General features: G+C 47.3%; 1 protein-coding gene across 1 annotated transcript in view; it reads left to right on the top strand.

Moving 5' to 3' along the window:
• Positions 1-16,814, top strand: part of FBXO10 (F-box protein 10) — a 48,395-nt gene that overhangs the window by 18,976 nt on the left and 12,605 nt on the right. The window contains exons 2-5 of the mRNA XM_049773138.1: positions 6,262-6,852; positions 7,986-8,819; positions 12,174-12,323; positions 14,834-14,970. Of these exons, the coding sequence (XP_049629095.1) occupies positions 6,268-6,852; positions 7,986-8,819; positions 12,174-12,323; positions 14,834-14,970 (1,706 nt within the window). The 5' untranslated portion in view covers positions 6,262-6,267. The remainder of the gene's footprint in view (positions 1-6,261; positions 6,853-7,985; positions 8,820-12,173; positions 12,324-14,833; positions 14,971-16,814) is intronic.

Genomic DNA, 16,814 nt, shown 5'->3' with positions numbered 1-16,814 from the left:
TGTGATGCTGGAGATTGAACCTGCATCTGTCCTGAGTCAGCCTTGTGCAAGGCAAACGCCCTACCACTCCAGCCCCTGCCTTACCTAAACTTTTAATCTGTCTCAAGAACTACTTCACTGGATTAAGTGATTGAACCCAGGTGGCTTTAGTTCTTACAATGATCAAAAGAGGGTCAGAGAGGTAGTGCTGTGGGTAAGGTGTTACCTTACATGAAGTTTGATCCCCAGCACCACATATGGTCCTTGGAATAAGCCCTGAATATCAGATGAGAGCCAACATCCAAACATTAATCTCTTTCACAAAGATATTTCCTTCAACATGTAGCAGTTGCTCATGGTTAAAATGAGCTCATTCGGACCAGAGAGATAGCATGGAGGTAAGGCGTTTGCCTTTCATGCAGAAGGAGGGTGGTTTGAATCCTAGCATCCTATATGGTCCCCTGAGCCTGCCAGGAGTGATTTCTGAGCATAGAGCCAGGAGTAACCCCTGAGCGCTGCCAGATGTGACCCAAAAACCAAAAAAAAAAAAAGAAAAAGAAAAAAAAAAGATGAGCTCATTCAGGGGTCAAGAGCTATTACAGTGGTCAGGACTCATGTCTAGTATGCACCAGACCCAAATCCTATCTCCAGCACCTCATGGTTCCCCAAGCATTGCCATGTACAGTTCTGGCAGCTTCCAAACACTGTTGTTCTCAAACATCATTGGATCCTCAGGTTCTAACATTGAACTGCTAGCCTGGGTTGCCTGAGAATCATCGTGGGGCCCAGGGCCTCCTGAACATACATTTTTTTTTTTTATGGTTTTTGGGTCACACTCGGCAGTGCTCAGGGGTTATTCCTGGCTCCATGCTCAGAAATTGCTCCTGGCAGGCACGGGAGACCATATGGGATGCTAGGATTCGAACTTCTGCATGAAAGGCAAACACCTTACCTCCATGCTATCTCTCCGGTCCCAGGAAGGAGTATAAGGACAAAGAAATTTTCTTTTCTTGGGGCTGGGCGGTGGCGCTAAAGGTAAGGTGCCTGCCTTGCCTAAGCTAGCCTTGGACGGACCACGGTTCGATCCCCTGGTGTCCCATATGGTCCCCCAAGCCAGGAGCAACTTCTGAGCACATAGCCAGGAGTAACCCCTGAGCGTTACCGGGTGTGGCCCAAAAAACAAAAACAAACAAAAAAAAAAAGAAATTTTCTTTTCTTTTATTCCTTTGGTTTTTGGGGCCACACCCAATGGCACTCAAGAGTTACTCCTGACTCTGCACTCAGAAATCACTCCTGGCTGGCTCAGGGACCATATGGAATGCTGGGAATTGAACCCAGGTCCTTCCCGGGTCATCTGCATGAAAGGCCTACCACTGTGCTATCGCTCTGGCCCCGGACAAAGAAATTTCAAAGATAACATAAACTCCAGAACATAGTAAGATCAGATTGTGCATCCATCCATTGCAGGAGCGGAGCTGAGCTATATCACATATAGCACACATAGTAGCAGCTGTGTGAAGAATCAGGACTAGCAAGAAAAAAATGTGATATTGAATTTAGAGACTTGTGGCTATGTTGCCAAAGCTTAAAAGAGAAATGGCAAAATAACTCTTCTGTGATCTCAAGCCAGGAACAGAGCTGGAAAGGGCCTGAGCTCAAGATCTCTAAGCAAATCGTCTAAGCCCTGGCCTCAGCACTCCTAATGCCAATGACATTATTATATGAGTGTGAGAGTCATGGGGCCAGGAGTGAGAGTACACAGCAGGTAGGGTGTTTGGCTTGCATGCAGCCAACCTGGGTTCAATTCCCAGCATTCCATATGGTTCCCAAACATGGCCTGGAGTGATCCCTGACTGCAGAGTCAGGAGTAAGCCCTGCATACTGCCAGGTGTAGCTCTAAATAAATAAAATATAAAAATAAGTAACTGACAAATCACAGAAATAAAATTAAAGAGAATGGGCCAGGGAGATTGCTCAATGATAAAGTACTTACCTTGCAAGTGTGAGTCCCTGGGTTCAGTCCCGAGCAACATCCATAAAAAAGAAGTAAAGGGGCCCAAGTGATAGTACAGTGGGTAAAATGTTTACCTTGTACATGGCCAACCCACACTTGATCCCTTTGCATTCCATATTTAGGATTTGGGGGAGGAGTCACAACTATCAGTGCTCAGGATTTAAGTCCACAAAGCTGTAGTCTAAAAATACAGCAGCATTATTCAAAATCACTTCAAACTAATAATGCCATTTCAATCAATTGATTCTAATGCATATTAATATATTATCAATGAAGTGTTACTTGACCATAAAAAGGGCTGAATTGCTGATACATGCAAAACTGGGTGAATTTCTGGAATGTGCCTTCCCCAATGGAATGCATACTGCATGTTTTCATTTATATAAATTACTGGAACAGACAAATTCATCTATATGGAGAAAAACTCAAAAGTAATTTGCCCTACAATTAACGAAGAAAAGTTATGAAGGAACTTTTTAGAATTACACTCACCTATTATAAGAGGGGTTTGAGTTATACATATTAAAGCATCTAAAGTCTGTAGACCAAGGGGTGCTACTCAGCTTTTCATTTAATTTAAAATTTTGGTTGACAATCACACACACACACACACACACACACACACACACACACACACCACAAATGCACGCACTACTCTCAGCTATGCTTGTCCAACTGGGAAAAGAAAGTCATTGCTAGAAACCAAGGTGAAATCCTGCTCATACGTAGGACTTGTCATACCAGGGACCACCAGAACCACCCTGGCGATGCTTGGGAATCCCCAGGAATTACTACAGCCACACCCAGAGTCTGGGGTTAAAAGGGCTTGTGGTGTTGGGATTTAAACTCAAGTCATGGTGCATGCAAAGCTGGTACTGTTCACTGAGTACTGGGCTCTCTACCTAATCCTACTCTGCATCTAATTTTGTGATGGGTGGGTTTTGAGCCATACCCAGCAGTACTCAGTAGCTACTCCTGGCTTTGTGTTCAAGGGTCACTCCAGGATATGCTCAGGAGACCATATGTAGTGACAAGAATTGAGCCAGTTGCTTTCCAGGTGAGTGCCATAACCTCTGTCTCATATCTCTGCCTTCACACTCATCATGTTAAATATATAAACTAATGTTCACAAATTGGTTGACCCTTTGGTGAATTAGGCTGAGGAGGGAATAAAAGCTTATCCTAAAAGGCTCCACATACTGTGTTTGAAATGTATCACTTTAGAAATGGAGGAGAGGGCCGGAAAGATAGCATGGAGGTAAAGTGTTTGCCTTGTATGCATAAGGTCGGTGGTTCAAATCCCGGCATCCCATATGTTCCCCTGATCCTTCCAGGAACAATTTCTGAGCATAGAGCCAGGAATAACCCCTGAGCGCTGCCAGGTGTGACCCAAAAAAACAAAAAACAAAAGAAAGAAAGAAAGAAAGAAAGAAAGAAAGAAAGAAAGAAAGAAAGAAAGAAAGAAAGAAAGAAAGAAAGAAAGAAAGAAAGAAAGAAAGAAAGAAAGAGAGAAAGAGAGAAAGAGAGAAAGAGAGAAAGAGAGAAAGAGAGAGAGAGAGAGAGAGAGAGAGAGAAAGAGAGAAAGAGAGAAAGAGAGAAAGAGAGAAAGAAAGAAAGAAAGAAAGAAAGAAAGAAAGAAAGAAAGAAAGAAAGAAAGAAAGAAAGAAAGAAAGAAAGAAAGAAAGAAAGAAAGAAAGAAAGAAAGAAAGAAAGAAAGAAAGAAAGAAAGAAAGAAAGAAAGAAAGAAAGAAAGAAAGAAAGAAAAAGAAATGGAGGAAAGATAGATGGTTGTCAGGGATTCAGGATAAGAAAGAGGAATCTAGCAGGTGGGTGTGTTCATAAACAGATAACAAGAAGGTTTCTTGTGTTGAAATTGTTTAATGTCTTTTCTGTTTGGTTTTGGGGCCACACCCAATGGTGCCCAGTTGTGCTCAAGGTTTTCTCCTGGCTTTGCACTCAGGGATTACTCCTGGCAGACCTCGAGGGCTAGAGGGCATTTGTGGTGCCAAAAATTGAACCCAGCTGAGAGGGAGGCAAATGCCTTGCCTGCTGTACTGTTGCTCCAGCCCTGGTTATAGTAGTAAATGCATGATCTAGTATATAAAGTGATACAGAATGTGATACAAACACAGATACCCACAGAAGAGAACAAGTAGAACTGGGGAAACAAGAATTAGATGGTGGATTGTATCTGGTGTCACATGTTGGTTGTGACATAATGTAGTTTTGCAGAGTGTAGCCACAAGCAGTGGGGACTGGGCAAGGTGTATAAGACATCTTTATTCTTTCATGCAAATTGATGTGGACATGGAATTATCCCAGTAAGTTTCTTTTTGTTTTGTTTTGGTTTTGGTTTTTTGTCACACCCGGCAGCGCTCAGGGATTACTTCTGGCTCTATGCTCAGAAATCATTTCTAGCGGGCTTGGGGGATCATATGGGATACCAGGATTCAAACCACTGTCCTTCTGCATGCAAAGCAAATGCCCTAACTCCATGCTATCTCTCTGGCCCTCAGTAAAATATCTTTTCCATAGAAAAAATGTAGAGAAGTGTCTCATATCACATATTTTGGCAGAAGATGTAAAAACATTAAGCTGGGAACATCATGTTATATCACATAGCAAGGAAGCAGTTAGGCTTCTATGATCGGTATTCAAAGGGCTGAGGAGCCAAGCATGCCAGAAGTGGTTCATTTTCAGCTTTACTACTAAGAATATCAAAAACTTGAAGCCTGCAACTATGACTGAACCCTTGAGTTCCTCGTAATCGTCTGCACGCTCACAAGCATAATCAACCAAATTGCCATTTTCAGGCAGGAAGCCCATTTATTATCCTGAAACCTAGAAATGAGAAGTAGATGTGTCCTGTGTAACTTGTCCACTAGATCATAAAATGTTAGGTGAAGCACAATGTCTCTTATAGAATTATTTCAGTGGCTCCTGGGGCCTGGTTCAGTGGCAGAAAGTGCCTGTCTGGCATTGTGAGTTTATAGTTATGATCCCATGCCACCTGCATGCATGCACCAAGCAAGGTTTCTCTGGGACCCACGTGCTATGACAGCCTCATCACTGAGAAGCATGCAACTGCCTACTTGAGGGCTGGAAAGATGGCACAGTGATGGGGCTCAGGAGGGACCCGGTTCGAATTTCGGCATCCCATTTGGTCCCCCAGCCTGCTGGATGATTTCTGAGTACAGAGCCAGGAATGACCCCTCAGTACTGCTGGGTGTGGCCCAACAATTAATCAATCAATCAATAAAGTTTTAAAAAACTTCCCACAAGAATTTCTGAGAGCCCCACAGCTAAAGAAACACAGCCCCAGTGGCTCCAAAGCACTTCAACTAATGTTCAAAGCCAAAATTTCTGTGAGGGGCCAGAATGATAGTACAGCAGGTAGGGCATTTGTCTTGTACATGGTCAACTCGGGTTCAATTCTGGCATCTCATACAGTCTCCTGAGCCTGCTGGTAATTCCTGAGCATTATTGGGAGTGGCCCAAAAACAAAAACCAAATCTTTGGTGACGCACTTGACCCTTAGTGCTCTGTGGTTCGTGACAGTGTCTGTCTTCAGGTGTCTTCCCTGTGGCGAGTCAATGGTTATCACCTGGTCAGGGTCTTACCAGCATGGTGCTCGTTCCTGTCATTTTGAGGTGTGAGAGACTATTTCTGAAAGAGTCCACATCTAGAACTCCAGGCCATGCAAGTGGGCTTCCCCCACAGGAGTCCACGTTCTTGGTTACAAGTCACAGAAAAATCCCCAGCACCCAGCATTAAACCAGCCACTGTACATGTAGATGTCAGTCATACCACACACACATGGTTCACACTTCAGCATAGCCTAATTAACACACACACCGATTTCTATATATTAAGTCAAAGGAGATTTTGGTGATAGTCTCTTAAGTTGTTATTCAAGGTGACAGAAGTACCCGACAGTCGTGGGTATCTGTCAGATCCTGGAATCGACACTGGCCACAAGGAGACATACCTGAACTCTCCTTCCTGTTTTCACTCTTCCTTTCTACATGGCTCTGGCATCCTAGGTGGGAAACCTAGATCCCTATGGATTGGGTACCATTTGTAACATCTCCAGCCAAAAAAAAAAAAGTCTTCCCTGTTCATTCCAGTGGGAAAAAGCCTAGAGGAGGGTTCTTCTGAAAGAAATGGGGAAACCTGTGATTTACAGACCTGGCATGAGATGATCCTTCTGGTGGGGAAAGAGGGAAGCAAAGCAGACAGAAAACTCCTGTGCTCTGTGTGTCCTGCAGGTGACTATGGAGGCCGGTGGGCTGCCCCTGGAGCTGTGGCGCATGATCTTAGCCTACTTGCACCTCCCGGACCTAGGCCGCTGCAGCCTGGTATGCAGAGCCTGGTACGAGCTGATCCTCAGCCTGGACAGCACGCGCTGGCGTCAGCTCTGCCTGGGTTGTACCGAGTGCCGCCACCCCAACTGGCCCAACCAGCCTGACGTGGAGCCCAAGTCTTGGCGGGAGGCCTTCAAGCAACACTACCTGGCCTCGAAGACATGGGCCAAAAATGCCCTGGACCTGGAGTCATCCGTCTGCTTTTCTCTCTTCCGCCGGCGGAGGGAACGGCGGACTTTGAGCGTGGGACTGGGCCGTGAGTTTGACAGCCTGGGCAGCGCCCTGGCTATGGCCAGCCTCTACGACCGCATCATGCTATTCCCAGGCGTGTATGAGGAGCAAGGCGAGATCATCCTGAAGGTGCCTGTGGAGATTGTGGGCCACGGCAAGCTGGGGGAGGTGACCTTGCTGGCTAGTATCGACCAGCACTGCTCCACCACGCGCCTGTGCAACCTGGTCTTTATGCCGGCGTGGTTCTCCCCCTTCATGTTCAAGGTGAGCGTCCACCTGCAATCCTGGCCCTGTGGGTATTTTGTGCAATCCGTCCTGCACTCAGGTCCCTTTTCAAAGGCTGACCGCCTTTGCTTGGCTTTGGGAGCATGGTCAGTGCTTCAGTGTCCTTACATCCCTGGATTATGAGAAATGGGCATAGGAATCAGCCTAAGGTGGAGATGGGGAGGCATTCCCAGCAAAGACATATTCAGCAGCAAGCTTTGGACTAAAAGTTAGTTCTCTTTAGACTGGAGCCACAGGTAGAGCATCTACTGGGCAGGTTCCAGAGCTTGCTGCAGGTAGACAGGAAGCAGAGAATGCAGTGGCTGCTCACGACCATTTGTCAAATACAGGAAGCTGAGCCAGAGAGAGACTACCATGGTTAAGACATTTGCCTTTCACATTTTATGGTCCCCCAAGCCCTATCAGGAGTGATTCCTGAGTACAGAACCAGGAGTAAGTCCTGAGCACCTCCAGGTTGTGATTCAGAAACAAAAAGAAAAGAAAGAAATTGGAGGTGGGTTTTTTCAGAAGGGGACATACTTGGGATGCTCAGGAGCTCCTCCTGATTGTACTACACAAGCCCTGGGATGGAACCTGTGTCTGCCATGTGCAAAACAAATGCTCATCCCTTTGAGCATCTTACTAGCTCAAGACTGAGAGTTATATTAAATGTGGTACAAGGTGTGGACTTGGCTGCTATCAGTTGTTAGTCTCTATGTATGCTGTCCTCTTTTTGTTTTGCTTTTTTTGTTTGTTTGTTTGGGGGCCACACTTGGTGTGATGCTCAGGGGTTACTTCTGGCTCTGCACTCAGAAATTACTCTTGGCAGGCTCGGGGGACCATATGGGATATTGAGTATCAAACCAAGGTTGGCCACATGCAAAGCAAATGCCTTACCCTCTGTGCTATTATTTCTCTGGCCCCTGGATCCCTTCTTTTGAGGCTGGGAAGAGGGAAGCAGAGACAGCGCCAGGTTCCTGGGTTCATATGGGGCCTGCTGGCAAGTGTCTGGTGAGGAAGGACGCTCCATATGCACAGCCCAGCAGGCCTCTTCATGCCTCATGACAGCAACTGTTCAACAGAGGGGTGCCCATCCCCATGACTCATGCCTTTGCCTTCTTTGTACTCTCCAGACCACATCGGGCCATGTCCAATTTGACAACTGCAACTTTGAGAATGGCCACATCCAGATCCATGGCCCGGGCACATGCCAGGTGAAGTTCTGCACCTTCAAAAACACCCATGTCTTCCTGCACAACGTGCCCCTATGCATCCTGGAGAACTGTGAGTTTGTGGGCAATGAGAACAACTCTGTGACTGTGGAGGGACACCCATCGGCAGACCGGAACTGGGCCTACAAGTACCTCCTGGGGCTCATCAAGTCCTCGCCCAGTATGCTCCCCACAGAGGACTCAGACACTCTCATGTCCCTGGACCTGGAGAGCAGGGACCAAGCGTGGAGCCCCAAAACCTGTGACATTGTCATCGAGGGCAGCCAGAGTCCCACCAGCCCCGCCTCCAGCTCCCCAAAGCCCGGTTCCAAGGCCAGCTCCCAGGAGACAGAGGGGGGTAGTGATGGGGAGCGGTTGGCTCAGACCCCTGACAGCAGTGACGGGGGCCTCAGTCCCAGTGGCGAGGATGAGGATGAGGACCAGCTAACATATCGATTGTCCTACCAAGTGCAGGGCCCACGCCCAGTCCTGGGGGGCTCCTTCCTAGGCCCTCCACTGCCAGGAGCTTCCATCCAGCTGCCCAGTTGTCTTGTGCTCAACTCTCTACAGCAGGAACTGCAGAAGGACAAAGAGGCCATGGCTCTGGCCAGCTCAATACAGGGATGCCTCATCCGCAAGTGCCTCTTCCGGGATGGGAAGGGTGGTGTGTTTGTATGCTCCTATGGCCGTGCCAAGATGGAGGGCAACATCTTCCGGAACCTGACCTACGCGGTGCGCTGCATCCACAATAGCAAGGTGCTGTCCTGGAGCAGCCCATTCATCTTGCCTGGGGTGTAGGGGCTCTTGTGGCTGCATGCAGTAAAGCTCTGATGAAGTTATTGGCATTTCCTTCCTTCCTTCCTTTTTTCCTTCCTTCCTTCTTTTCTTCCTTCCTTCCTTCCTTCCTTCCTTCTTTCCTTCCTTCCTTCTTTTCTTCCTTCCTTCCTTCCTTCCTTTCTTCCTTCTTTCCTTCCTTCCTTCTTTTCTTCCTTCCTTTCTTCCCTTCTTTCATTTTCTTTCCTTTCCTTTTTCCTTTCCTTTCCTTTTCTTTCCTATTTCCTTTTCTTCTTTCCTTTCCTTTTTCCTTTCCTATTTCCTTTTCTTTTCTTTTCTTTTCTTTTTTTTTTTTTTTTGGGGGCCACACCCGGTAACGCTCAGGGGTTACTCCTGGCTATGTGCTCAGAAGTTGCTCCTGGCTTGGGGGACCATATGGGACACCGGGGGATCGAACCGCGGTCTGTCCAAGGCTAGCTTAGGCAAGGCAGGCACCTTACCTTTAGCGCCACCGCCCGGTCCCTCCTATTTCCTTTTCTAATTCTTTTCCTTCTTTCCTTTTTCCTTTTCTTTCCTTCTTTCCTTTTTTCTTTTCTTTCCTTTCCTTTTTTCATTTCCTTTCCTTTTTCCTTTCCTTTTCTTTCCTATTTCCTTTTCTTCTTTCCTTTTTTTTCTTTCCTTTCCATTTTCTTTTCTTCTTTACCTTTTCCTTTACTTATTTCCTTTCATTTTTTTATTTTTTCTTTCCTTTCCTTCCCTTTCCTTCCTTTTCCCTTCCCTTCCCTTCACTTCCCTTTCCCCTTCCCCTTCCCCTCCCTTTTCTTCCCTTCCCTTCCCGTTTTTCCAAACCCAGCTGTGCAGGGATCACTCCTGTTCAGGAGATTATATGGGGTGCCATGAATGAAACCTATAAGTCAAGCACCTTACCCACTGTCCTATCTCCCAAACTGAGTTTTCTTTATAATTTTTTCTTTGTTTTTGTTTTGGGGACTCACCCAGAAGTACTCAAGTCTTAACTCCTGACTCTGTCCTCAGAGATTTCCTAGTGAGTATAGGGGACCACAAGGGATGCCAGAAATTAAACCCAGGCCTGCTGCCTGTAAGGCAAGTTCCCTATCTGCTGTACTATTGCCCATCCCCTAATAATTATTTATTTTTTTAGTGTATAAGCCACACTTACCTCTTGTCCATGCTCTGACTTGATAATGGAGCAGCTTCCCTGTTTACAAAGGAAAGGGAAGAACCAGTGGAAAGATGATTGACTTGAGGTCACTGAAATGGCTGTTTAGGGACAGAAGTATAACCAGATCCCAGGCTTCACCTCCCTGCTCATTGTCTCAGGCTGCTTTGAACACCCCAAGTCCTAGGGCAGGGAGCTGTGCTCTTTAGTCTGGATACCAGAATGAACTTTCAGAGCACAGTGGGTATGGCCTGCAAGTCAGACCTATGTGGAACTTTTGGTTAGAGAAGCTTCCCAGGCGAGGAACGGTGTGTAGCTGAGGAAAGGGGAAAGAGGGCAGCAGGGAAAGAGGAAACAGTGCCTGTGCTGAGGTGGTGTGTAGAGCGAGGCACCCGCTGTGCAGATGAAAGAGGTGGTTGAGAAATGTGTCTGGGACATCCACAAAAGCCCCTTTTGCTGGGCCCTGGAGCATGTGCCCATGTGTCACATGTGGGTCAGAAGATGAACCCTGAGAGCTAGCACAGGGGTAAGGAGCTTGCCTTGCACGGACAACCCCAGTTCTGCCCCCAGCACACATGTCCCCTGAGCAGTGTCAGGAGTCACTCCTATGCACAGAGCCAGGAACAGCATCTGAACTCCACAGATTGACCCCTTCCCCCAAAAAAGAACCAAGGACAAGAGGTTTTTCTAGAGACAGGGCCTATTGGAAGTCAGTTGGGGGAGGTCCCTGGGTATGCATCTTTTCTCCCTCTTGTCACCAGCACCTTAAATGGTATCTCCCTCTATGAAACCAGAGCTCACATACCCTGCCCATCTCTGGGCTGTATTTTCTGCCCTCTGTACTGGCACAATGTTCATACAGATTCTACCCTGATGTGTTCTTGGTTATACAGTCAATACAGCAGGCATGCATCCCAGATTATAGTTGTTAGGTGCCAAAAGAATGCAGGGAGCAGCCCCTCCCCTCATCCAGCAGTGAACTTGGTCATAGAACCTTCTTGGTACCAACGCTTCTCATGGAGACAGTTACAGTTTGAGGACCAGGGATGAGGTTCCTATAGAGCAGTGGTGGGCAACCTTTTTTTTCAACTGAGCCAAATCTTGCCAAAACCACGATTGAAATTTATTTTGAGAGCCATATTTTTAAAGCCAAAAATACATAGGATGGTACACTGTTTTTAGTTTCAATAGTTTTTTTGTTTTTGTTTTTGGGTCACACCCTGCAGTGCTCAGGGGTTACTCCTGGCTCTATGCTCAGAAATCGCCCCTGGCAGGCACGGGGTCCATATGGGATGCTGGGATTCGAACCACCATCCTTCATGAAAGGCAAATGCCTTACCTCCATGCTATCTCTCCGGCCCCTTCCAATAGGTTTTTATTGAAAATATTTTGCATGCAAGTATCCACATAGGTTGGGAGGATACAAATAACACAACTAATAAAATAAAAACTTTAGAACGATATTATATATCGATAATGTTAAATTCCATAAAATTTGCCTTACAATGTAGAGAAAATTACATCCTGACAATGACTGACAAAGTCACAAACACTAATGTGAACATTGGCCTGGGTTCTGATCAGAGCTGTGTGGAGCTGGGCGCGAGGGCTGTACACTGGGCGCACGCTGACAGAGGCTAGGAGCAGAGTCCTGACTCCTGGACAGCGGCCTGGCACACAGAAGAGCTGCATTAAAATGTGTAAAGAGCCGCATATGGCTCAAGAGCCTCGGCTTGCCAACCACTGCTATAGAGAATCAGAGGGGCTGGAATAGAGCCAAGGGGAGCCTTGATCAGGACCTCTCCCCTCTCCCCACAGAGCTGTCACATCAGGACTTAACCCCTTCCCAGACAGATACCCTCCAGGTTCTCCTCAGGAGAGCTTAGTGTGGCCCCAGAAAAATTCATCTTCTCCAGCCACCCAGATTCAGCCTCTCCAGCCACCTACCACCCCAGCCATGCTGAGTCAGTTGGGAGCACAGGGGCTAGCTCCAAACCAGGGTTCATTAGGGGGACCCATGTGAGGTGAGTGGGGAGGCTGAGGAGCATGCACTGGGCAGTAGTCACGCTGACATTCTGCCCTCACAACCCTTGGGTTGGTGGGTGGAGAAACCAGCCTTGGTAGGAAAGGAAATCAATGCTTTTCTCCTCTGCTAGATCGTTATGCTCAGGAATGATATCCACCGCTGCCGGGCCTCAGGCATCTTTCTGCGCTTGGAAGGCGGAGGCCTAATCGCTGGCAACAACATCTATCACAATGCTGAGGCTGGTGTGGACATTCGGAAGAAGTCCAACCCACTAATACTGGTATTGCTCTTCATCTGGGGCCCTGGGAGGGTAGGCAGCCTCGGGGCACAGGCACCTTCTCTGAGGCTGCCTTAATGTGCAGGCCTTGCCCTCTGGAATGCTTTGGTCCTACCTTCCTTTCTCCTTGGGACCTCTGCTTTCTCTATGCATTTGTGCTTAGTGGTCTGCAATATGGCCCTTCCCTACAGTCTCCTGTTAAGGAGTCTTCCACATCATTCCACAGATGTATGAATTCAGCCCCTTTCTCCATTTGGTCTGCCCAAGAGAAGCACTTAGCAGAAACTGAAATATGTGACAGACTTTCTGTAGAGTTGGAAAAATAATGTCCACCACTGTGATTGTTCTGACTGTATGCTGGACACAGTTCTGAGTGCTTTGTATGTCTTTGGTTACTCACAGAATTTGTACACAGAAGGTATACTCACTGCACTATGGCCAGAGAGGGAGTCTTCCTCCTCAGAGTAGAGGGAACAGGCCACAGAGAAGGAGAAGTGCTTTATTTCTATTTCTGGGTTTGTGAAATATTGTGAGGGTAGAGCCTGCATCTCTCTCTTTCTCTCCACTCTCTCTGTCTCTCTCTCTCTCCCTCTCTGTCTCTTTCTCACCCCACTCTGGGAGTACACTCGAAGAGGCTACAAGTCCTTTCAGAGAAAGCCGGAGAGTAAGCAGGTTGAGAAGAGCCTTGTAGCAGGAAGTACTTCAAAGCAATCTAGGGACCAGAGCAGTAGCACAGCAGTAGGGCATTTGCCTCGAACACGGCTGCCCAGTAACAGATATGTGTTCAATCCCAGGCGTCCCATATGGTCCTGCAAGCTAGGAGCGATTTCTGAGCACATAGCCAGGAATAACCCCTGGATGTCACTGGGTGGCCCAAAAACTTAAAAAAAGCAATCTAGATGGGGCCGGGAAGGTGGCGCTAGAGGTAAGGTGTCTGCCTTGCAAGTGCTAGCATAGGATGGACAGCGGTTTGATCCCCCAGCTTCCCATATGGTCCCCCCAAGCCAGGGGCGATTTCTGAGCACATAGCCAGGAGTAACCCCTGAGTGTCAAACAGGTGTGGCCCAAAAACCAAAAAAAAAAAAAAAAAGCAATCTAGAACTTTGATTCTTTGGACTTATTTTTGTTAGGGTTTTTTTTTTTGTTGTTTGTTTGTTTTGGGGTCACACCAGGCAGCGCTCTGCACTGAGAAATCACTCCTGGCAGGCATGGGACCATATGGGATGCCAGGATTCGAACCACCGTTCATCCTGGATTGGCTGCATGCAAGGCAGATGTCCTACCGCTATGCCTATCTTTCCAGCCCCTCAATTGGGGGGGGGTTGGGTCACACTCGGTAGCACTCAGGGGTTACTCCTGGCTCTACACTCAGAAATTGATCCTGAAGGGGCAGGATAAATAGCATGGAGATAAGGCATTTGCCTTGCATGCAGAAGGTCAGTGGCTCAAATCCCGGCATCCCATATGGTCCCCCGAGCCTGCAGGGAGCAATTTCTGAGTGTAGAGCCAGGAATAACCCCTGAGCGCTGCTGGGTGTGACCCAAAAACAAACAAACAAAAAACAGAAATTGCTCCTGACAGGCTCAGGAGACCATATGGGATGCCAGAATTTTAACCTGTCCTTCTGCATGCAAGGCAAACAACCTACCTCCATGTTATCTCTCCAGCCCATCCAGACCCTCATTTTGTTAGTTTCTTTGAAGGACATACCTGGCTTTGCTCAGGGATTAGCCTGGTGGGGCAGTGGTGGGGGTAGTGGCAAATAGATAGTTGGGGATTGAACCTAGGTCGGCTATGTACAAGGCAAGAGCCTTAATCTACTGTGCAATCTCACTGACTCTTTATGAAAGGAAGACAAACCATTGTTATTGAGACTGTAAATGAACAAGTAGAGTAAAACCATATATTAAACATTTTTGTGGTTTGGGGGCCACACCTCGTGGCACTCAGGTGTTTCTCCTGGCTCTGGGCTTAGAAATTACTCCTGTCAGACTCAGGGGACCCATATAGGATGCCGGGGATTGAACCCTGATAGATCATGTGCAAGGTAAGTGCCCTACCCCCTGTACTATTGCTCTGGCTCTAACAGACCACAGCAATGACCTCGAGTCCTTAAAAGGAGCTTAAGAAGATCTCTCTGCATCTGCAACCTTCATTTCTAGCCCCTCACACCTTACGGGATATACATTCCCTGACCATTCAGTAGTCTCTCCCCAGGAAAAAAAAAGTGAGGGGGGTCCACCAAAGAACTCTTACCCTTGGGGGGGGGAGCTTAGACTTGTGCTTGTCCTGTATGTTTGTGTACTGAGTACTACCCTCTGCTGAAAAGTGGGCTCACTGCATCTCTGGCCCCTAACCATGCATTTGAGAGGACTCTTGGGCAAGAGACTTTTGAAACTCTCAGTTTATAGATGCAGACAAGGGGTTTTGTTCAGTCTGTGCACTTTCCTTCTGGGTGCCCAACCCTCTGGACTGTGTCTAACCCAGTCCTTGTAATTTCCTTTCACTTGCAGTGCAACCAGATCCACCATGGCTTGCGCTCTGGCATTGTCGTCCTTGGCAATGGGAAAGGCGTCATCAGGAACAACCAGATCTTCTCAAACAAGGAGGCTGGCATTTATATCCTGTACCATGGGAACCCAGTTGTGAGGTGGGTGCAGCTCCAGCCCATCCTACCCGCTCATGGCTCCCCTTCTTATCTCTGTCTTCCAGTGTTGGTTGCTATTTGGGAGCAATCATGTTTGTTAAAAGTAAACAGCACTGGGCCTGGAGAGATAGCACAGCGGTGTTTGCCTTGCAAGCAGCTGATCCAGGACCAAAGGTGGTTGGTTCGAATCCTGGTGTCCCATATGGTCCCCCATGCCTGCCAGAAGCTATTTCTGAGCAGACAGTCAAGAGTAACCCCCTGGGCCCGGAGAGATAGCACAGCGTTGTTTGCCTTGCAAGCAGCCGATCCAGGACCAAAGGTGGTTGGTTCGAATCCCGGTGTCCCATATGGTCCCCCGTGCCTGCCAGGAGCTATTTCTGAGCGGACAGCCAGGAGTAACCCCTGAGCACCGCCGGGTGTGGCCCAAAAACCAAAAAAAAAAAAAAAAAAAGAGTAACCCCTGAGCACCGCTGGGTGTGACCCAAAAAACAAAAAAACAAACAAACAAAAAAAGTAAACAGCACTAAGTTGCAAGTAAAGAAATATTCCACCACAGGATACCCACTGTCACGTTTCTAGTTAATCGCATGGATCCATTGTGCCAGGCAAATGTGACTGAGCTGTTCTGCCTTTAGCAACAGGTAAAGAGGGGTAGGCTCTGGGGACAGAGTGCCCAGAAAAGGCATGTCAGCTTACCTGGTAACCCCAGTCAGTAGATCATAGTTCTTAGGACATTATATTCTGGAGGCAGTGTCTGGCTGCTGCAGAGTGAGCCATTCTGGACCCTGCCTGCCATTAACTAGGGCAGATTGAAATAAATACTTTCATGTTCTCTTACTCTCTTATGCTCTCTCTTTCTCTTCCCTCACTCTCTTATGCTCTGTGTGTGTCTCTCTCACAGAGAGAGAGAGGGAGGCTGGCTTTCTGCAGTGGGTGCTGTGAGAGCCTCATTTAATAGAGCAGTAATGATTCACTTGTGGAATTTAAGAAACAAACAACATGGGGCCCGAGAGATAGCACAGTGGTAAGGCATTTGCTCTACACGCGGCCAACTTGGGACGGACCTGGGTTAGATTTCCAGCATCCCATATGGTCCCCCAAGTCTGCCAAAAGCAATTTCTAAGCACAGAGCAAGGAGAAAACCCTGAGCATGGCTGGGCATTCCCCAACCCAAAAAAAAAAAAAGAAAAGAAAAGAAAAGAAACAAATAATAACATAGTATAAGAATAATGCCCCCAAATCATAGAAACGTGGGCCAAAAAGACTGGTGTCCATGGTAGGAAGCTTGCAACAAAGGAGTGGGTGGGAGTTCAGTCAGGACAGAAGGGACCACTCTGACAGTGATAGCTGGAAATGATCACTCTGAAGAACTGGGTGCTGAAGAGAGATAAAGTGATATGCATGATACCCTTCAGTAACAATATTGCAAACCACAGTGCCTAACAGGTGAAAAAGAGGATGAAGAGAGGAAAAAAAAGTGTCTGCAGAGAGGCCAGCTGAGGTGGAGAGTGGGGAAACTTGGGACACTGGTAGCAGGAAATAATGCTCTGGTGAAGGGATGGTTCCAACAACTAATTGGAAACTCAGCCATAAACAACTTTGTAACTGTCTCACAGTGATTCAATTTTTTAAAAAAAGTTGATTTCACTATAAAAAGAAAGAGCAGCAGTGGAATTAGGTTCTAGAATTGGTGTGGGATATGTACCCTAGAGATGGCCGTGTACATTCGGAGTCAAGGGAGCAGGAGTGGCAAACAGTTGTCTGTGGCTGGAGCAAAGACTGTCCAGGTATGTTGGCATAAAGTAATTATCAACTAGTACTGTCCAGGGAAGTCCTTGGTCTTGGCC

This window comes from Suncus etruscus, chromosome 1 (assembly GCF_024139225.1).
Source record: "Suncus etruscus isolate mSunEtr1 chromosome 1, mSunEtr1.pri.cur, whole genome shotgun sequence".
Taxonomy (NCBI): domain Eukaryota; kingdom Metazoa; phylum Chordata; class Mammalia; order Eulipotyphla; family Soricidae; genus Suncus; species Suncus etruscus.
This window is presented reverse-complemented; position numbering and strand designations above follow the sequence as displayed.